The sequence below is a fragment of the Gambusia affinis genome, linkage group LG05 (assembly GCF_019740435.1).
Source record: "Gambusia affinis linkage group LG05, SWU_Gaff_1.0, whole genome shotgun sequence".
Classification (NCBI taxonomy): Eukaryota; Metazoa; Chordata; class Actinopteri; order Cyprinodontiformes; family Poeciliidae; genus Gambusia; species Gambusia affinis.
The window spans coordinates 18733460-18756016 of NC_057872.1; the positions used below are offsets into that span (position 1 = coordinate 18733460).

General features: G+C 38.6%; 2 protein-coding genes and 1 long non-coding RNA gene across 3 annotated transcripts; all 3 read right to left on the bottom strand.

Annotated features, from left to right (window-relative positions):
- Positions 1–55: 55 nt before the first annotated feature.
- tnfrsf1a (tumor necrosis factor receptor superfamily, member 1a) lies at positions 56–8293 on the bottom strand. The gene is made up of 10 exons (XM_044116899.1): positions 7994–8293; positions 5952–6041; positions 5765–5855; positions 5535–5657; positions 5288–5443; positions 5114–5192; positions 4494–4543; positions 2836–3008; positions 2640–2751; positions 56–2531 (listed from the first exon to the last, which is right to left on the bottom strand). The coding sequence occupies exons 1-10, from the start codon at positions 8276–8278 to the stop codon at positions 2233–2235; spliced, it is 1458 nt and encodes a 485-aa protein (XP_043972834.1). The 5' UTR covers positions 8279–8293; the 3' UTR covers positions 56–2232.
- A 5873-nt stretch (positions 8294–14166) lies between these two features.
- LOC122831013 lies at positions 14167–16763 on the bottom strand. Its single transcript, XM_044116900.1, has 3 exons — positions 14459–16763; positions 14314–14370; positions 14167–14234 (listed from the first exon to the last, which is right to left on the bottom strand). Exon 1 carries the CDS (start codon positions 16653–16655, stop codon positions 14859–14861), a length of 1797 nt encoding a protein of 598 aa, XP_043972835.1. The 5' UTR covers positions 16656–16763; the 3' UTR covers positions 14167–14234; positions 14314–14370; positions 14459–14858.
- Positions 16764–19955: 3192 nt separating this feature from the next.
- Positions 19956–20615, bottom strand: LOC122831014. The gene is made up of 3 exons (XR_006370632.1): positions 20465–20615; positions 20320–20376; positions 19956–20240 (listed from the first exon to the last, which is right to left on the bottom strand). It is a non-coding gene; the product is annotated as an uncharacterized LOC122831014 (long non-coding RNA).
- Between the last annotated feature and the right edge of the window lie 1942 nt (positions 20616–22557).

Here is a 22557-nt window from a genome sequence, read left to right on the forward strand (position 1 = left end):
TGTCTCCCCCCACCCCCGACTCCACACGCTCCCTCAGATGAGTCTCAAACACAACTCAAAAATTCACAACACCTTTATTCAAAACCCAAACGTGTAATACAGTGTCAAGAAACATAAAAGTGCTTTTAGAGTTACACTTCTTCCGTCCCGAGCTCGTCCCCGAGGATGGCATGAATATAAAAACTGAAACAGACTTGAGACAAGGCGTGTCGCTGATAATGCTTGCATGATTGGGGCTCAGAGGAATGCAACTGAGGCGGTGAAAAGCCTGCAACACACAGCAGAGTTGTTCTGCGCTGAGGAGGAACAAAACACTTCCCCGGCTTCATTGTTTCCAACAAAGCAGATCTGACTTCTTTTTTTTTTTCTACTCCTGCACAACAGGGAACTGCTATGGAAATATGACAAGCTTTAATCTAACCAGATCACATTTTATCTGCATGTTTAAGTTCATTTACAACAGTGAAAATGTGTAATAGTTTTAAAAAAAATGTAGCTTAGCAGACCTCAGTGAAATGACACAGCAATTACAATCTATTAAACTCTTAATAACAAAAATAATAAAGCTTTGTAAAAAATGCTCTCTATATTTCAGAGATATAAAACTTCTCTACTGTGAAATTCTTGCATGAAAAGACCAACAATATAATCACAATAAAGCAAGTGCAGAATTAGTTGAGTCCATTTTTTAAAATAAAAGATGGTTTAACTTCTGAACAAGCACCAATCAAAAGGTTTGATAATAAAGTAAGAGATGCACCAATCAATAGCTTGAGATCAAAACTGTCCAATATTTCCCTGATTGGTTCTAATCAAACATTTCCTATTCATCAAAAGCATCCCGACGAAAAACTCCAACACTTTTCAGTCTTTGAATGCATCATTAACTTTGAAGCATAAATATAAAAGATAATCGAGAAATGGGATTATTTTCTTTTGGTTTCAAAACTAAACCATTTAGCAAAGCATCTTCTGCAGATTTTTTTCTCTTTTATGAGTCTTAATTTTTAGAAAAAAAAAAGGATCTGAATCAGACCGTGAACCAGAAAAAGCCTGATTGGTGCATCTCTAAATAAAATCTAAAAGTACAAGTTTTGTTCGCTAACTTTTTTTAAACAAAAGTCTTTATTAAACAATATTTTGTGGCAATTTCCTGTGTCTACTTCAGGTTAGTTGGCTGAATCGTTTAACTGCACAACATGTACAGGAACGACAGTCTTTCGAAAAGTTAGGTGCAAAACTAACATAAAGTCAGAATTGGACCCATTTAAATCCTCAAATCATCAAAAACTGGTCACTTTAAATGAAATCTCAAACATAACATCACTCTACCACCAAAGTGTCGATTATCAGTTTTCTCTGCCAACTCTCTCCTGCATTAACGCAATAAAACCTGTTAAACTTTCAGATTTTTAAGGTAACTCAAAAATGATTATGGAAACGTTTTCAGTTCAAAACAAAACTTAATGGCAATGTTTTCCTTCCATTAAAAAAACACAAGGAGTTTCTAAAGCTTAAAATGTTAAATGAAAATAGTATTTTTTTATTTTGTTCTACGGTGGCAAAAGTAAGTCAGTAGATGAGAAGATAACCACAGTTTTCAAGCCTTCAAAAAAATCTTTCCGCAAGCCAAGAAAACCACAAATCTGTTTGGTTTTTTTTCTGATTTAAAGTCAGATGTTTTACTTTTTTGTTTACTTGAACCTGTGTTGGTTCAACTTTTCTTCAAGTTGAATGCATAACATGCTCGGAAATAAATCATCTTGAACTTGCAGCCAGATTCTGGATTATCAGGACATAAAATCTGAATTTTAACCTCAGATATAAATGGAGGATCATGTTAGTTTTAACTGAGCGAAGTCAGATGTTTCCCAGCTTTTTGTCACAGTAAGTACTTTAAATCTTCACAACTGTTGAAGGAAATCTGTGTTGCACTTCTCATCTGCATCTGAGTAAATATAAAACTGAGTAAATATAAAAACATTCATATTAAAAAAACAGTTCTCGATAAAGCTGCATTTGTTTGGTCCACTTGCTTGAGTCCCGTTTGATTCTTTGCTGGCATAGTGAAAGGTGTGCAGGATCCGAGGGGAAACTCTCAGTCTTGCTGGTGAAATAAAACTGCTGCTTTGGTTTTAGCACCGTGTCCACTTTAATCCACCCTCTGCAGGGTCTCTAGGTGAACAATACTTGGTTCTGTAAGCTTTTTTTTTTAATCCAGGTTGGCGGGGATCACTGAATGGCATACTTTGTCTCCAGTTCCTCGGCTGCTTGGCTCAGGTGAAGCTGTCTCAGTTTGCTTAAGAGCTCCTCCAAAACCTGCCGGTGTACAGTTTCACCCTTTCCCCCTCCGACTGTCCGCGGCGCCCTCTGGGCCCAGACCCGCAGCATCTGGTAGTGAGCCTCCCGGCAGTACCTGTTATCCATCTCTGCTTGCTCGATCTCTGTGTCCGTTACACCGAGAGAGCGAACCAGCTGCTTCATCTGCTGCAAGGGAACCAGATCCAGTACCGAGTAGATGAAGTCGGGGACTGCAGAACGAGGGAGGGGGGGACATAAAGAGTCAGCACAGTTGGGATTTTTTTTTTCCTTTCTGTTTTTTTATGAGTTGAAGTCAGCAGATGCAGTAATAGACTTACTCATCGGGACACAGTCAGGCAGCTTGGATAACTCCTGCTCACCAAAAGAGGTTTCGGCAGAGTCCTTCAGGCTGGTTTCCACTGAAGGCTCATTAATACTCACCAGGAAATCCTAGCAGACAAGAAAACAAGTATTACTAATCATCTACGCACATAAAACTGAACAAAGCAGCCACACACAGGGCAGTGAGGATACCTTGCTTTGCTCCGTTTGCGGGACAGAGGATTTGGAGGACAGACTCATCATCTTCTTATTGAATGACCGCTTTGTGGCTATGAAGGTGATTAAAATCCCCAAAACCAGCAAAACAACCAGAACTGTAAATCCGATGGTCATATTCATAAACTGTGGATGATGATGGGTAGGAACTGGAGAAAGAGCCAGAGATTATGTGTTAAAAAACATGAAATATTTCACTCTGTTGTATCTGATTGCTGAATTCTTTAAATTACATTCTGAATATAATTAGATCTTTAATGGATTTTTAACATCATTACTACTCTTGTGAATGTACTACTACCCACAGAACTGTTCATATTTAAGTGGTAGACCAATGCACTTGTGAAGAGAAAGAAAAATGATTCACTCGACTTTGCTTTGCGAATAGAAATTGTAAAGATGCAAAGTATATGTATTTAATTTTGTTTTAATTTCAGCGGCTCGGCACATCCAGAGACTGAAATATTTGTTCATTCTTCTTAGCAAAACATCTCAACTGCAGAGAGATTGGATGGACAGCCTCTGTAATCAAGTCGTGCCACCGATCTCTTACTTTGACTAGGTCATACTGACACACAAATACGCACTGACTGTTTTCCTGCTTTTAGGGGAAGCTCCACTTTTGCAGGTTTTCTTTCAAGATAGCAGTATATTTAGCTTATGCATGTTTCTACCAACTCTGACCAACTTTCTGGTTCTTAGATAAAAACATCTTCACAGCATTATACTGCCACCACCATGCCACAGCCATTACACTCTCTCGACAGTGGCTTTCATCTTGCCTCTCTTTTTGATTTGTTGAGCTCATGGAGAATAGATGTTCTGATTCTCTCACCTGAACTGTGAATCTCTGCAGCTCCTCCAGAGCTACTTTTGGCCACTTTTCTCACTTTTAGTCTTATTGCCTGGTCTATCAGTTCAGGTGGACATCTGTGTCTTGCAGTATTGTTATTCTGTTTCCACTTTAAGCCCAACATCTCTGATGTGTTTATTGGTTTTTGTGATTTTATGTTTGCTCTGTAATTCTCTCTAACAAACCTCAGAGGCCTTCAAAGACCAGCTGTTGTTACACAGAGATTAAACTGCACACAGTTGGTTGCAGTTAGTTTTATTTAGGGACATCAGAGTAGAAGGGGCTGAATACTCATAAATGTATACCTGTTTTGTGAGTTCAATTTTTTTAAAAAAAGGAAACCATTCAGTGCCAGTTTGTGCTTTGTGTTCTCACAGTAAAATCCCAAAGAAACACAGTGAGGTTTGTGGCTATCATGAGACAAAACACGAAAAGGTCAAGGGATGTGAATGCTTTGTATTGTATAAGGTTACCAGTAGTGACTGTCCTTGTCACAGGTTTGCTGATGTTGACAGAAACTACAGAAAAGGAGAACTTCCCCACCACCAAACACTACTGTCACAAGTACCGCCTCTACTGAGAATGCAGCTTTCCTCACAAAGGAGTCAAAACTAGGATATAACTTTTTCAAAAGTAGTTTTCTGGAAATTTTTCAAACCGTATAAGTCAGTGTCCCAGAAGTTAAAAAGGAGAAGAAAACGTTACTCAGTGTGAAGTTTGGAAACACTGCTGCTCTTAGTGGGACAGTGGGGTTGTTGTTGGTGGCTGAGTTAGCGCTTACCTTTTGTCTGAGCAGGAGTCGTACAGTGTTGTGCGCAATTCAGAGTACAACTGTGAAGAACAAAGAGGATGTTTGAGGACACGGAGGGGAAGTAGCACGTCTTCATAGGAAGTGATTAACATAAAGGCTGACTTGCTTTTACAGCGTCCGCTCTGTAACTCTGCATGTACTCTTTGAAAGACACCATCAGGGATAAATGAACGCCAAATAAAGCTCTACCAGCTTGTTAGGAAATGGACAGAAAACATCTGTGGAGCTCATGAAGTTAAATTCCCTGAATGTGATTTGAGTTCTGCTTTGACATATTATTTGATAATTTACATAAAAGCTCCAAAGAAACAGTTTATTTTTAAACCATCGGTTTATTTTTTCAAATATATCTGTTGCTTTTTTTAAAAAATTTCCATTTAAATACCGAGCTCTTGCCAGTGAGAAACTTTCAGTGTGTCATAACTTCTCCTGTATTGCCAACAAATGGAAATGTTGAACAAAGTCGGACGTGAGATGCAAGTTTCAATTCTACAAAACGACTTCCCCAAATGAATGTGCGAACAAAAAAATCCCATCAGAAGCAGAGAGACGGGAACGAAGGGCGCTAACGTAAAGCTCGGCTGACTTACCCGGTGCAGGGCTCACACTTGCCCTTCTCTCTGAAATAGTTCTCCTTGCAAACACACACAGTGTCTGTTTCAGGTGTACCTGTGGATCACAAGTATTTATTTAAAAAGGGTTAAGATAAAAGCCTCGACTGGGTGAAAGATTAATTTATAATTCAATAAGATGTTAAGACTCACATGGCTGTTTTTCGATCTCATTAGGTCCACATTTTTTACACTCCACACAGTCGTATGTTTCTGAATCGATGTTATGTTTATAGTAGCCTGGTTTGCATTGACACTTAGTGTTTCTATCTTTTTGACATGGTGATACCTCATATTCATTCTTTGGATCTGTAAAAAAGCAATTAAAATGATTAAAATGAGAGTCAGTTTAATTACTGCGAAACAATCATTGTGCTAGAAAAGGCTAATGTTGCTTTACCTTTGCACCTCCTGCATCTTCTGCAGGTAGGACTGAAGTTTATCTGGTCTGAGAATTCACCATCACTACAAGGCGTGCAGAGACTTATTTTATTGCTAGTGCATTTTTCTACCAGTTTAAAACCTGAAGAAACAAACAAACAAAAAAACAAATCCAGTTAAAAACCCTGAAATGGCACCATAAGATTTTTTTTTCTTTATTTGCCTGAGTCATGGTAGGGTTAGTTTTACCAGCATGGCATTTGTTGCAACATATTCCATCCGTTTCATAGTACCAGGGCTCACATAGCTTCTCTATCGTCAACACACCACTGCTCATCAGCTAAAACAAAGAACATAGAACAAGCATAAATTTGCAAAGAGTAATTTCCACAAAAGAGTGACTTGTTATGCTTTATGAACTTGGAGTCGTTCTCACCATGAGGAGCAGGAAGGTGAATGTACGTCTTCCTTGGTTTCCTATTCCCTCCATATTTCTATGGATTAAATTCAATCCATTTGAGACCACCTGAAAGAAAACAGTCTGTGAACGACACCTTCAATACAAGCTGTGCTTTTGCTTTAAAAGAATTACAGAAAAGCCATTTGCTGTGGGAAATTTCACTGGAATATTTTACATTGTCAGGAATCAATGCAAAAACATCTGTTTTGTTATATAAGCCACATCAAAAGTCTCTTTTAGTGCCTCATATTGAACTCATGATCTGCTTCTAATTCATGTTGCTTTTTCATCTGCGCTTCAATGCTGAGGGTGTAAACGTCTGGCAACCATCAACCCTCCAGAATCGCCTTCTTCCTGCAAACATTCGCCCACCCACTCACTGTTACAGGCTGCCTGGCCTCAGGCCAATTCATCCTTAAGAAAGCTTTTATCAGGGCAAACATATTACTGTACACTGAGAAATTTGCCTCATTTAAAACAGAAAAGCATAAAATGTCAACTTTATGGTAATTTACATTTGGTTACATTTCTAAGATCTTGTTTTAAATGTTAAAATTACAACAAATTTTCAGGTGAGTCTGGCTAGAAATGATCCTGGTAGTTAAGGGGTAGACTAAAAATTGTAGAGATTTATTTTTAATTTTTAAAAATAAATACAACTCTTTTGGCATCTTCACTTAGCATAAACCCAGTTGGTTCTCAGTAACAAAAACTAAGAGTATACGATGGTCACGTGTAGCAGAGCACTTAAAACATTTCCAGAGTTTCTACCTGATAAAGACAATGTAAAAAAAACAAACCCCATCAACTTAAACTGTTGTAATATTTTTGTTTATAGCACCACATTGTTTCTATATCAGAAATGCCGGAAATAAAAATAATCAGTGTGTGCAACAGATTATTGCAGCATCCATTTTTCTTGTAAATAATCTTTGGGTTCTTTGTAAATAATTATCCAATGATCAGATTGTAGAAGCCCACAATAGTTTGGTCCAGCTGTTGAACTAATCTGGATTTATACACAATAATGATGCTGTAGTATTAACTACGACAGGATAATCACTCTTTATAATCATTTAACTCATCCTCCGTTCAAAAATAATGACTCCCTAACAATCCTTTCAACACCTGAAGCATCTGACAGGACAAAATCCAGAATGTGAGGAAAGTAAATGTTATGCTTTAAAATGAGGAGCTGTGCCTATCAGAGCACACATTATAATATAATAATCCACTTTTTGGTCACTGTGGATTTTGTTTTAATCAACTGGACAATTTGATTATTTGTTGCACCATTTGATCTCAAGTGGATGTGGATATTAAGAACTGTAAAAAGTCCAACAAGAGTCATTTCAGGGTAATTGTTGTGGATTAAACCCCTTATTTGCTCATTATTATATGTTACGTGTATTTTCTATGTGGGATTAGTCAAAGAATCAGTTCAGTCTACTTGAAGTATTAATTATTATTTTCTCTAGAAACACAGGAAACACGCAAACCAAATCAAAGCTGATGACAAAACACTGGATCTGATAAGTCTGAGGTGTTTTTTTTAAAAAAAAGTTGAGAATCAGGCACAACAAAACTCAAAAGTTATAAGACAAATTCAATGTAATGTTAACTCAGTTATTATTTTAACCACGTAAGTGTTTATACTGTAAATTCTTCGTAGATTTTTATTTAAAATGTTTGTTTTAGGGCTGTAGAGATAAAACGTTTTACACTAGATGTCACTTCTGCGCCACAGTTTGGCAGCCGTCACTTCCCTGTCGCGCTGCGCAAAGTTCAGACTGTGGTACAAACTTTACCATAAAAACAACAACAACTCCAAAACCTTTTAGACTGCCACATTAAGAGTACTCACACAAACACGAACTCCGCTGGGAATATCTAAATATGCAAGAATTTTAACTGTTTTCCCTGTAGTTTCGGTTCAGGCACCGCATTACGCCCACTGCACCTTCATGATATGAATCGCTGTTCCCACAAACGTGCAGAAATATTTTACTGTGACTTACCTGAGGAATTTTAGTCAGAGCGATGGATCCCTCGGTGCTTTTCCTGCACACATCAGAGATCAGGGTTTGTTTTTCATTAAAAGTGCCGTTTTCTGCCCTTTCGCCCGGAGCGCTCAGCTCTAGCGGAGCTGCTGCTTGGCTCGCTGCTGAGGACGGAGGCGTGTTTAACCGGGAAATGCTGCGCGACGAATGTATTTCAAGGAATAGTGAGGCAGCTTGGCAAGAAGGCCAAGAAAACAACCCCAAGTCTATCTGAAGAGTGGCTACATAGTGATTGCGCAGCATGCACTGAGTTGCTGTCAGATGATCACACGATTGGAGTAGGAATAAAAGTGAGGGAAAAAAGAAGAAAAAAGATAAAAATCATAAAATCTTCCAGGATATTCTCTCTAAATTTTGTAGCCTTTTGTATTTTGACGGCGTCACAAATGTCAGTCAAAAATCCCAGGGCAAAATAAACATACAGATATTTTTGTATATGGCCCAAAATAAAACAATAACCCGGAAATTTACTTTAAAAAGTGATATGTTTTAATAATATACATCAAATATTATTCATTTAAGTATTGATAGTGTCTTACAATAAATTAAATCATCAAATTCAGTTCAGAAAATATGAATTTATTGTTTGATAATTGATTTCATGTTGGGTGTTTTTGTATTTATGAAAATGTGTGCTACACAAATAAACTTGACTTGACATAACATCAATGCGAACTAAAGAGTATTTAACAGTTCAAAACTATTATGTTACGGGCTTGTTGTGACATGTAGGTATATGACGTCAACCCAATGAGGCTGATACCAGCCGTGATGTTGTACAAGCAGTCGGGGTACCTGCAGTTCTCAGAGGATTGTGAAACACAGCTAATTAAAAAGTTTAAAAGGTGATTCACAGATGTTACCTGCGGGTGGAGTCAGTGCTGAAGAACCAGCACACAGACCCGTTAAAGACGAAGCAGTCAGAGACGCTGTGAGATTCATCTTACATTCTGGACTAAAGAGACAAAGGACCTGACTGCTTAACAGTTGACCCAAAACCTCCTCTAAACTGATAGAGGAATTTGACATCTTCTTCAGAAAATGAGAGTCTGGAGAAAAATGGAGAGGAACTGAATTTAGCAACTACGCCCTCTACTGGTGTTGGTTTGAAGTGTTTTACCAAGTTCACAGTCAGACCTCAAATAATGCAAAGAAAACAAATTCATATTCATTTAGAAATGGGCACAATGCCAATGTTTTCATTCAGGAAGAGCTCAGAAATCAACATTTGGTGGAATAACCAGGAGGTTTTCAGTGCAGTGGGCTCTTCATTTTTTCCAGAGCTGTATTTAACACAATACACAATTACCATTTAGGCAAATCTGATGCTATATGAAGCAAGAAGGTCCTGGGTTCGATTCCCGGCCCGGGGTCTTTCTGCATGGAGTTTGCATGTTCTCCCTGTGCATGGTGGGTTCTCTCCGGGTTCTCCGGCTTCCTCCCACAGTCCAAAAACATGACTGTCAGGTTAATTGGTCTCTCTAAATTCTCCCTATGGTGTGAGTGTGTGTGTGAATGGTTGTTTGTCCTGTATGTTTTCTGTGTTGCCCAGCGACAGACTGGCGACCTGTCCAGGGTGAACCCCGCCTCTCGCCCAGAACGCAGCTGGAGATTGGAACCAGCAACCCTCCGGACCCCATTAGGGACCAGGGTGAACAGAAAATGGATGGATGGATGATGCTATATGCTGCACCAAACAAGTTGAATGTCACTATTAAAGAAACCTGGACTTCCTTACCACCTTAGAAGATGAACATTTCCATGCCATGATGCATTGATGCAGTAACTAATGGAGCCACAACCAAGCAGTGACAGCTGTAAAGTAAATGCACATTCCTGTTGATGTAGGTTGAAACTTCTGCATTAAACAACATAATCAGTAATTTTGGGTTTCCATTCACTTTAAACTGCAATGATTAAATTAACAGAATTTAACACATGATTCTGCATAGAATTAATATGCATGATAAGTTTCACTTTATTGTGATATGATGATACAATGATTTTTTTGTTTTGTTTAACCTCTTTAATGCTTTAAATGTACTGGACAAAATCTATTGATCTCAACTTCTTGGTGAAATAAGAGAACCCCAAACCATCATGTAATGTACATTTAAATTTATGTACTTATTGATTTGTTTGTTATCTATTTTTGTTTTTAATCTTTGCTTATGTATGTCCTTCACCTTGCACAGCACATAGTGCACTTCAACCACACCCTTACCTCTTTATAAATTACAAAAGCAGAACTAAACTAAAGTTACATTTTGACTTTCGATTTTTGTGTGGCTCTCCTGAATCAGTGGCCGTCATGTAAAAACCTCCTGGTTTCTCCAGCTACATTTAGCAAATAAATCTTTTATCAAGAACTGGATGCAGATGAATCATAACATTTCCCACTTAGGAAGCCATTGCCAGTAAACGTTACACTACTGAGTTTCTCCACATCCACCAATCTCTGTAATGAGAGGTTTATAAGCAACACCCTGCAATATAACTCCACACTGTATAATTGTCCATGCACGTTTCTTTCTGACAGTAAGACTAAACCATGCATTACCTTTTTCATTCCTCAGTATTTTAGAACTTTTATTTTTGCTTACCCAAACATGAGCTTCAGACAAGAACTTCCAGTTCTATATTTTGTCTTTCCGTGTGTGGAGGTTAGTTAAGCTATTTCTCCTGCATAAAAAAAAATAGTTGAGGAGTCTAGGTAACTTTTATAAACTCCACTTTCACAATTAGTTACTGCTAAGATGATACAAAGTCTAAATCCATCCCACATGCTGAGTATTTTTATTCCTTCCTCTCATGCATTTAAGTTCACTAAAATTAAAAAGAAATGCATTGTGTGGGATTTACTGACCTCCTGTGGCCAATTTGGGTACAACATGTCACTCAATAGACATTATCACACGATTAACTTATGATGGCGGTATTTATTCTGTGGAGAACGTAAAAAAGAGAAAAAGTAGTTTTTAAAAAAAGTGTTAAAATAGCGGTTTATTTCTACATGTTGCTCGGAAGAAGTCTCAAAAACGGTCACTCCAAGAGAACCAAAATAAGATTATTATTCTGTATTTTAAAATTAGTCCATATGATTAACTAAATATCAAAATGTAGACTGTGACCACATCTTTTATTTCACCAACCAATACAAAATCAATTGGTGAAGGTTCATAGTGCAGTGATGTGTAGCTGAACCGTACAAATTGTTTTTAGAAGATTATTTTTAATCAGAGTAGACTTTCCTGACAGGACACCTTGTACAAGGGAGGTAAAAATGAAAGATCATTCAACAAAGAAAAATAGAATAGGATGCTTCATCAGAAAAACCACATCCTCCCTTAGCAAACACAGAAAGGCTTCTTCATCTCTGCTCTTCCTCTAACTGGTTTCAGGTTAAGCCCTTATTAGCATACAGGCACGTTGCATGCATTCAGCGTGAAAATACAGTGCTTAGTTTCCCACACAGTCACACTTTAAGAAAGTTGTGGGGACTGGCGTAAAACTGTGGCTTATGATTGTCTGTTTACTTTATTACAGAAATGTCAACATGTTCCTGGTACAGCTTAATGCTAAATTCTGTTCAAACGTACTAATCCTTACGGTCAAGCAGTTGGTAATACTGAAACCTCCAGATTAGTATGAGCTGGTTAGCTCTCAGTCACTTCAGAGCAGTTTGATGCTCAGTCATCGCTGATCCACTCATCTGCATTCTCTGACTGAATGTTACTGTTGGTTTAGAGCCACAGATCCCCTGAGGCAGCCCCTTCAAAACTTTTTGGGCCGCAGTTATGGTTGAAAGAAGGGCACGTTTGGTGGCCTGGCTTCTGAGAAAAATGAGCTCATCCCATGCCTTCCTCTTATCAGTTTGATGATGTTGATAGTCGGCACCACTTGTGCCCAAAAAAGACTCTTGCAGAGTCAACTAAGACGCAGCTACATGGTCTGGTTTTCGGAAAGGGTGTTCACAGAGTAGAGAATCTGGTGGCTACTACTGCTCACCTCTAGAAGTTCTCACACCTACTACAAGTTGCCTCGTCATTGAAGGAAGTTTGGTGGTAACCATGTGATCTTTCCACTCTGGATATGATTTTTCTTTAGGGCGGTAACTCAAACTAATTTCCTGTTGGAGATGGAGTTAGTTGATGGACTCGTTAAGAGAGAAGCTTGATTGAATAAAAAAAAAGATTACCAGTTTTACCAGAGAATAATTCAAACCAGACTATAATCTGCTAATCATAAAACTTTGTGAATTACATATCCGCTACAAATTTCCAACACACTGTTAACTATATCACATCTTGGTTTGTACGGCAACCATAAACTTTAATATATTCAAATCATATTTAATTTGGCTGACAAAACACAAAGTACATCACAGTTGTGAAGCGGAAGGAAGATAATAAATGCTTTTCAAAGAATTTTACAAATAATAATCTGAAAAATATGTCTAAGTTTAAGACATACACATCTATTCTCCAGTATCAGTGTGAATAAGATGCAGCTGAGCCCAAAATCCCAGCTGTATTGATCATCAAAGGTCACAGAGTAATGAATACTAATAAACTAATAACCTTTACAGGAAGGTTATTAGTGTATATAATAAGATGAACTAATAACCTTTAGTTATTAGATTATAACTAAAGGCTATAAACTAATACTGAACTATTATTCATTTATTCATTTAGATTTTAATACAGTAGAAAATGGAATCAGCTGAAGAAAACACGGTTTGCTCAATTTGAAGATGGACTTTCCAATTAAAAGTTAGAAAACAAAATAAAATTTCCACCCGAGTCAGAGACCCTGAGCTATCCTCAGTTCAGTATCAGATATGACTGCAGCACATATGAAACTTAGCTAAATTTACTGTCGTAAAATGAGGTTTTGTTTATCTGCATTTCTGGCTGTTTGAACCAGTGTTACGCAGAAACAAAAGCTAGGATTGCTCATAGCAGTTGGACTAATCATGCAAGTAACAAACTGACTTGTAACAGAAACACATTAAACTCAAATATCATTCCCAGATCTGACTTCTGAAACAAACTGAACACAGCATCATTCTGCTCTGCAGTTGCTAAATATTCTGGTGAGCTTTTTACACAAACTTCTGTCAGCATGTGGAAAATTAGCTGTTTATTGTTGAAACGAGCTAAAGGGGGTTTCAGTAACCAAATAAACTAGCAAACAAACACTCGTGTAAATCTTATAGGTGGCGTTTGAAAACCTCTGGAGGGTGCTAATACTTTTGTAGTGTGCAGTAGTTGTGTTGAACAGCAGTCCTACAACATTTAAATTCTTCATATCTCACTCTTATTACACAGTATCCATCGAAAACATTGAGAATCAGAACGTGTGACCATCATTTATGAGACATTTACAGATTTATGGAAAATCCTCCCAAAGCAACAAGGGAAGAAAAGTTTAACTGTTCACCAATTTAATCAACTTTTTAAACTTTTGCTTCTTTAACGGTACATTTTCAATAAATTCAGTTGTTTTAGAGCCTTCCCCTCTCTGTTCCGATAAAAACGGTGTAGGAATGACGTGTCAGTGACTGATCAGTGTAGTGAGTGACTAAATGCTGCAGCAGCTTGAAGGGCAGCAGCATCAGAGCTGCCTCTTCTGGCAGGACAGAGAACCGGTGCATGGAGCCGGAAGGATTCATCTCTGTGGTGTTTTCTTCAGCTGATTCCCTTTTCTACTGGATTAAAAACAAAAGAAATAGCCTACACCCAATGATGTCAGTTTTTTCAGTAACGAGTAATCTGACGCGTTGCTATTTCAAATCCAGTAGTCACTTACAGAGATCACTTTGCGTTACTATTTACTTTTGTAATTTAATTTTATTTCCTCTGCGTGTCTTGGGTAGTGGTCGTGTCAGCAGCGACAGAAACAGAAACAATCGAGCGAAGAGGAAGATGCGCATTTTGTTGCTGGAAAAACAGGAACTATTTTGCGTTTCGCTCGTCAAGTCCGATTGTAAGCAGTTTTGGGCTTGTTTTTTTTTTGTTTTTTTTCTAAAGTCGCTTGCACATTTAATGAGTCGAGGGTTGCTGTTTGGGGGCTTGCAAATAAGCGGACAAAAGTCTGGCAACCAGTTGTCAGTTTAGTCAGACTCTCCCTGTAACTCCAAAGCGACAACACTGGCACGGCTTCCTTTTGACGGGCTCTTTATTAAACGCCGTGAAAACTACAGAAATAAAAGACAAAACTTTAGACATAAATACATTTACAGACAGACAGATGACATGTGCTTTAACAAAGGTTACCTCGTGGCCGCCTGCCACTTCGGAGGTCTTTAACTGAATAATTCGTCGTTGTTCACTCTAAACCAAAACATTAAGTAATTAAAACACCGTAAAAACACCATAACCAATAAATTCACAAAACATTACAAACATAACTATAAAATACCTTGACTGCTAACGGAGACACGAGGCTGCTGCGTGTAGCTAGGTTCCAGGCTTCTGCTTCTTCTATGTTTATTCAAATCTCGCAGCCTCACGCATGTACACAAATCTCGCGATAACTTCCAACAAAATAATTCGAGTCGAAATAAAATACAATCATTTAACACAAATCTTAAAACATGAACCAAACAACTTAGAATACGTTATTCTAATTTTTAGAAATAAACATAAAATTTTTCAAGAAATAAATTATTTTAGTGACACTTACACTCCCACCAAAATCACTAATTGGTTCTCAATGTGATTTTTCAATGAGTGTCCAGATTAGAGTCTGTTTTACTCTGTATTAGTCTCAAGTAACGTCACTACCTTGTGAATAGGTCGTTCTAAATATATCAACCTTGTCAGTGGTTTTTCTTCTGAGATCTGATTTTCTGTATTTCCTCAGTAAAAGCTTCTCTTTGCACTAGTTTGATAATGAACACTTCTATGTCTCTTCTCTCTTCAAGATCTGTTGTTTTGTTTGTTCTTTCTTGAACACCTTTAAACTCTTTTAAGCATCGTTTGAGTCTGGCAATAGCCTTTATAGCTCTCGACCAATCAGAGAACTTCTTTAGACGCTCTAGAATAGGGTTCACTTCTTTTGACCGCATGGTGTGCGCATGACCTGCTCGAAGTTCAGGATCTATCTCTTCAACTTCTCCCACCGTTTCCTTTTTGATTGGAAGATCTTTTTTCCAAAGGAAATCTGGACCCTTCAACCAGTTTGATTCTTTCAGTTGTGCAGCGGTTAAACCCCTTGAGGCCTGATCAGCCGGATTTTCTTCTGAGCTGACATGCTGCCATTTTTCAGGACTCGTACTTTGTCTTATTCGTTGAATCCGATTGGCAACGAATGTGTGAAATCTTTTAGCGTCATTGCTTATATATGCCAGTACGACTTGTGAATCCGTCCAATAATATTCTAGTAGATTTTCAATTTCCAGTTCTTGTTTGATTACATCAGCGTTGCGAACTGAAGTTACAGCAGAAGACAGTTCGAGTCTTGGGATGGTCATTTGTTTGATGGGTGTAACTCTCGCTTTTCCCATGACGAGTGAACAGCTTATCCGTCCTTCTTTGCTTATTGCTCTAAGGTATGAACATGCGCCATAACCGTCGAGGCTCGCATCAGAAAAGTTATGCAATTCATACTGTATGATGTTGATGTCTTGTGAGTAGCTACGTGGGATCTTCAGAGCTGCCAGCTTAGGCAGGTCTCTCAACCATGCTTCCCATCGTGGTAGAATGTGGTCTGGAAGATCATCATCCCAGTTAACCTTGTCTTTGCATAATGTTTGGAGTATTTGCTTTCCAATCAATGTGAATGGGGCGACAAACCCAAGAGGGTCATAGATGGAAGCGACAGTCGAGAGTACCCCTCTTCTGGTCAGTGGGTTGTCTTTAACTTGAACTCTGAACTGGAATTCGTCTGCTTCAATGCACCATTGTACTCCAAGTGCACGTTCAATGTGGAGTTCTCCTAAAGCCATGTTCTGATCTTTGGATTGAGCTTGTTCTTCTTGGGGAATTGTTGCAAGAACTTCTTTATTGTTTGACACAAACTTATGCAGATGTAGGTTGCCTGTTTTGCAAAGTTCCCTCGACTCTTTGACCAGCTGTATAGCTTTGGCTGTTGATGTTACACTAGCAAGTCCATCGTCGACGTAAAAACCTCTTTGGATGAACTCAACAGTCTCTTTGCTGAATGTGTTTCTACCTTGCGATGCAATGTGCTTCAGTCCAAAATTACAACATCCAGGAGATGAGGCTGCTCCGAAAAGATGTACTTTCATCCTGTAAACTGAAGGTTTGGAGTTCAAATCACCTTTGTCCCACCAAAGAAACCTTAAATAATCTTGATGTTCCTTAATGACGTGGAATTGGTGGAACATTCTTTCCACATCACACATAATGGCGATGGGGCCCTTTCTAAATCGGCATAACACTCCGACCAGTGTGTTGGTGAGATCTGGTCCAGTCAAAAGATGATCGTTGAGAGATGTTCCCCGAAAGCGTGCAGAACAATCAAAAACCACACGTATTTTTTCAGGCTTGTGGGGGTGGTAAACCCCGTGATGCGGGATGTACCATGCTGTCTTGTTGTCCAGCTCTTGTTCTGGCACCTTTTCTGCATCTCCACGAGTTATAATATCATTCATGAACTTGACATAATCTTTATAGTATTTCTCATCCCTTCTGAGTCGACGTTCCAATGAAGACAATCTGTGTTCAGCACTTTGCTTGTTATCTGGGAGATTTGGATTGTCTGTTTTGAATGGCAACGTGAGTTCATGACCATCTTCCTTCTGTTTTATGCCTTTGGTCACCTTTGACATGAACAAAATGTCTTCCTGTGAAACCGGATTGTCATCTGTTGCATGTTCAGAGAAATCAGATTCCAAAGCTTTTATCACATCAGTCGGACTGACTTCCTTTACTTGGGTTCTGCATACAAAATGCACTTGTTGCTTGAGTTCAACTGCTGGTTGTGAAACAGGAAATACTTCACGAACAATGATTCTGTGACTTGTACCGATGACATCATTGTGATTTTGAACTTGAGATGAGCAACCAACTATGCTCCAGCCGAGATCAGTTAACTGTGCATAAGGTTGATTCTCTTTGCCTGCAAGAATTTCACGTGGTAGGAGAGCTTGTGGACAGTTATAGCCGATAAGTAGACCAACTTCGCATTCAAGCAGTGGAGGTAGCTTATCTGCCAGCTTTTCCAGATGAGGCCACTTTAAGGTGGTTTCAGACGTTGGGATATGTGATTTGTTGACAGGGATAAACTCTCTTGTATAGACTGGTGGTAATGTAATTCTCTTTTCATCCTTATATCCTCTGACTTGAAGGTTTACCAGCTTGTCACATGGTATAACTGTTGACTTGGCGGACATGGTTGACAGACGCAGATTAACTTTACTTTTACTTGTATCAAGATCTTGGGCTACTTCATCCAAGATGAAGGATGTATCACTCTGTGAATCAAGAAGTGCATAAACTAATACCTCTCTATCTGGGTCGTTCTTTGATGAAACCCATACAGGTAGTATAGAGGATGTCAACGTGCTTGAAGTTGTTTGAGTTACTCTGTTAGAGATCGCAACCGATGGTCTGTCTCCTTCTTTAGCGTCAGCTTCATCCTTGTCTTGAGACTTCTCACCCACTGCAGGTGTTACTTTTTTGCGCTCAATGAATGTGTCATCGTGCAGACATGTTGGATGTCTCTTTTGACATTTTTCACATGTGCTCCTTTTGTCACACTTCTTTGAATGATGTCCTCTCTTTAAACATCCAAAACACAGCCTTTCCTCTTGTGCAAACTTGATACGGTCTTGGAGTGAGGTTTCTGTAAATTTGAAACATTTATCAAGTGTGTGACCATTTCTTTTACAGAAAAGACAGGTTACAGTCTTTGTGTGATTTGAGTTTGTTGTTAGCGTTTTTGCTTGGATGACTTGGTTGCATAATTGTTTGGGTTTACTTATTTCCAAACCTTTAAGAGCTTGCATTGATGCTATGGGATCACATGCTAAGTCTGCTTCAGTAGATACAAAATCAGCAAACACATGAAAAGAAGGATATTCTCCATCACTAGCCCTTCTTATTTTCATGGCTGTCCGGTTCCATCTTGTGGTCAACCAATCTGGAAGTTTTAGCAGGAGTTTCTGGATCTCCATACAATCATTGAGAACCTCCAATGACCTTGTATGTGACATTGCAGCTTCACAATTCTTCAGGAAGTCAGCAAATTCCCTCAACTCACTTCCATCCTTGGAGTTTATTTTAGGCCAGCTGTGAAGCTTATCTCTGAAGCATTTTCCTATGGTGAATAGATCTCCAAAACGTTTTTCCAGCAATTTCCAAGCTGAGTCATATGCTTCATCTGTCCCCACTAGAAGAAAACCGTCAACTGCTTTCTTCGCGGGTCCACCGAGGTACTTTCTGAGATAATAGAGTCTCTCATTCTTTGGAATGTTTTTCCTTTCTATCAGGGTTTCAAATGACAACTGCCAATCTTTGAACTTTAAAGGGTCTCCAGTGAACAATGTAGGTTCAGGAGTTGGAAGACGATTAGCACTTATTGCTTCTGCTAGTATGCCAACTAGCTCATAATTTGATTGTTGCTGAGTTGCAACAGAGGAAACCTGAGTGGCTTGAGGGATGAATGGTGGACTTGATGCTTTAAGTGTTTGGCTTATGGAGGTCTTAGGTTGTTCACCAGGACTTTGTTGAGTTTGATTTATTACTGAAGGAATGTGTGGCACAGAACCAACTATTATAGCATCATGGAATTGGGTAACATTTAGAACTGGAGAAGAACTGTGTGCTGTGACAGGGATTGCTTGGATTTCACTTTCGGCTTTAATGCTCTGTGATAAACTCTGACTTGCAGAAATACTTTCAGCTTCATCATAAACCTTTGCTCGTGCTTTTGCGGCATTAAATTTTTTAACTTCTTCCAAGCGTTTAATCTTTCTTCGCTGCTCTTCCATGGCTTGCTGCCTTTCCAAATTTTCACGTTCCAGTTTTTGTAACTCTAATGTTTCCTTTTCTTGCTCTTCCATAACTGCTAATATTTCTTGAGATGCAGCTGCCTGAGCCTCTGCTTCCAGTCTCTTGGTTGTTTGTGAACTATCTGTGCTACTTTTAGACCTTCTGGATTTTGACCTTGATGTCGTGCTTTCAGACCCTAAGCATGACCCAAAATCTGGCCATGGCTCTTCGTCGCCTTCTGCAAAGTCTCCTTGCAGTTGTTTCTCAGCTCTTCTGACAATGAATGCAGAAAGTGATGTACATGCATCTACTTTGCGCCTTGCGTCTGCATCAGGAGTTTGTATTTGTCGTATTTCTTCATAAATGTTTTGCATTTCTCTGCAGGTGACGTTTACATTGTTAATCAGCTCCTTTAATTCACTGTCTGAAGCCTCTTTTCTTAGTATTACTTTGCTCAGTCTTGCTTCATATCTCCATTTTTCAAAACTGACTGCATATCTGTGTTGAAGCGTTTTAAGTTTCTCCTCTTGAAGCTCTTTACCCTTTTTCGGTTAACGTTCTAACTCTTTCACTTCTTCGAACCGTCTGTGGTTCTGAGTTTTGCTCAGTATCATTTTCCTCCTCTATAGCACATGATACAGGATTGAGCTCTTTATGTTCGTTGTCAGTCATCTTATAAGTCTGGTTAATTGTCACTCAATGCTCTATTTAAATTGCAAAACACTCCTTACAAATTCTAACTTATGTGACTTGAATATTACTTTATACTGTAGCTGTAATGAGCTTCACTCTTAATACAAATGTATTTCAACTTAAAGAACTTTGTTAACTTCAAACTTAAGTTGATCTCAAGATAAATACACAACACTCTTTTCTTAACAACAACACATCACTTCAAAGCTCAGTAGAAAATAAGTAACCTTTTGACAAATGTGTTATAGACTTATAGTGGCTTTAAACTTCACTTAAACCACTCCTTTTCTACTTTTAACACTGTCCTTTTTTAATTTCCACCTTACTTCAGTTGTACATGGTTGTTGCTGCTGTGCTTGACTTCTTGTGAAAGTTGAGCTTGTCCAATGGCGCCCTCTTGTGTTGCACCACGGTACCGTCACTCACTGCAGCTGCCGTCGTCTTAACGAGCTTCTTACCGGCGCTGGCTGGGCGAGTTTTCACTGTAACTCCAAAGCGACAACACTGGCACGGCTTCCTTTTGACGGGCTCTTTATTAAACGCCGTGAAAACTACAGAAATAAAAGACAAAACTTTAGACATAAATACATTTACAGACAGACAGATGACATGTGCTCTGACAAAGGTTACCTCGTGGCCGCCTGCCACTTCGGAGGTCTTTAACTGAATAATTCGTCGTTGTTCACTCTAAACCAAAATATTAAGTAATTAAAACACCGTAAAAACACCATAACCAATAAATTCACAAAACATTACAAACATAACTATAAAATACCTTGACTGCTAACGGAGACACGAGGCTGCTGCGTGTAGCTAGGTTCCAGGCTTCTGCTTCTTCTATGTTTATTCAAATCTCGCAGCCTCACGCATGTACACAAATCTCGCGATAACTTCCAACAAAATAGTTCGAGTCGAAATAAAATACAATCATTTAACACAAAACTTAAAACATGAACCAAACAACTTAAAATACGTTATTCTAATTTTTAGAAATAAACATAAAATTTTCAAGAAATAAATTATTTTAGTGACACTTACACTCCCTCTCCATTATTTCCCGGATGATCCATCCCGCTGCGTCTTTGTTAATATCAAGTTAATGTGTTACCTCTGAATGACGTCGAGCTTCGCGTTGCGCTCCAGAAAACTGCAAACATCGAGACTAATTTGAAAGAACGTGAAAACAGCCACGAATGAACGTGTCCGTAAAGTTGTGCACCTAAACGCCATTAGGTGCACAACTTAATGGCGTTTAGTTGTGCACCTAATGGCACAACTAGGTGCACAACTAGTTGTGCCATAGTTGTGTGAGATTTCTCACACTTATCTTCTTTATTAAGATAAGTGTGAGAAATCTGTGCAGCAGCCATCTGAGCTGTGGAGCCGCAGGAGGAGCTCTGTGAGCTGCGCTTTGACACCAAACAGGGCCGTAACGCACAACCTGGAGGCTGGGGCGGGGTCTAAAATCCTATTTAGGATTTTAGACCCAGACAATAGAAACACACAAAAACACACAAATCACTAAAGTTTTTTTTGTTTTTTTTTTGTACTGTTGTCCCCTTTAAAAAATCTCCCCTTCAGTTCAACCATATAACTGGAGATATATTGTTGATGTCACTATTATAAAATAACTTGCAATTAAGTTTAGGCAAAAATCAATGTCATTTTCGCAGGAGGCGGAGTGTTGTTGTAGCAGCTGCTGAAAGTAACTTAAAAGTTACTTTAAATGTAACTTAGTTACTTTCCCAATCAAATAATCAGTAATTTAAGTTACTTTTCAAGGAGTAATCAGTAACCCGATTAAAGTTACTCTTTCAATGCCATCACTGAATACACCAGATATTTATTAAAGACTGTCAGGTGTAATCGTGTGATCTTGACACAGTCACACACCCACATAAAATAATACGTAGGCAACAAGCTGCAACAAGAATAGTGATTAAACCGAGTTATACATGAGTGACCTGTTTCTATTTTATCTTTACACCTCAAGAGCAGCTAATGTTTAAGGTTAGTTTTCTGACCCACATACAGAATCACAGACTGAGATTGGAGAAAAGTCACATGTGGAGTACCCCAAGGTTCAGTCCTGGGATCCCACAAATTTAATATCTACATGCTCAGATTATAACAAGAAATAAGATTAGTTACATAACTACACAGGTGAAACAAAGTTCCACATTATGATGTCACCAGGTGACTCTCAACTAGTGATCAGCCCCAAAATCTAGGTGTGGTGATTGACTCAGACGTGAACCATCAGAGTCATATAAAGACAGTTACAACACCAGTCTTCTATCCCCTGAAGAATAGTTCCTGGATTGAAGAACTAATATCCCAGTAAGATCTTGAGAAACTCGATCATGACTTTATCTTTAGTCACATTGATTCTCATCAGTGTCTTCAGAGGTCAGTCTAAAAAATCAGACAGCAAATCCAGAACGCTGCTGCTCCCAATTTTAAAGTCCTTACACTTTGCACACATTGTAGCTCTTTGAGCTTCAATTTCCCTGTAGCTCAAAGAATAGACTTTAAAATACTTTTGTTAGATAATAAAGTTGTGAACGGTTTAGCACCACAATACATTAAATATTTTCTGTCTATGTCAGAACTAGAACCAAACATAGAGAAGCAGCATTGAACCACAAATCTGGAACAAACTTCCAGAAAACTGGAAAACAGCTGAAACACTGAGTTCCTTTAAACCCAGAGTAAAAGCCCACCTGTTTAGAGTTGCTTTTGAAACATAATCACTGGAACACTGACCAACATATTCGACATGCATTGATGATCTTGATGATGGCTTTTGACAAAATCTATCTTTTGCTACTGGTTTCTGCACAATGCTTTTATGTTTTTAGGATGTAA

Coding starts and splice junctions, on each gene's coding strand:
- tnfrsf1a (XM_044116899.1), bottom strand. CDS start 8,278: ATGCTGCGCAATCACTATGTAGCCACTCTTCAGATAGACTTGGGGTTG. Junction 5,856..5,951: donor TCACCTTCCTGCTCCTCATG/GTGAGAACGACT, acceptor TCTTTGTTTTAG/CTGATGAGCAGTGGTGTGTT. Junction 4,544..5,113: donor AAGTGTGAGCCCTGCACCGG/GTAAGTCAGCCG, acceptor TGTTCTTCACAG/TTGTACTCTGAATTGCGCAC.
- LOC122831013 (XM_044116900.1), bottom strand. CDS start 16,655: ATGAATGATATTATAACTCGTGGAGATGCAGAAAAGGTGCCAGAACAA.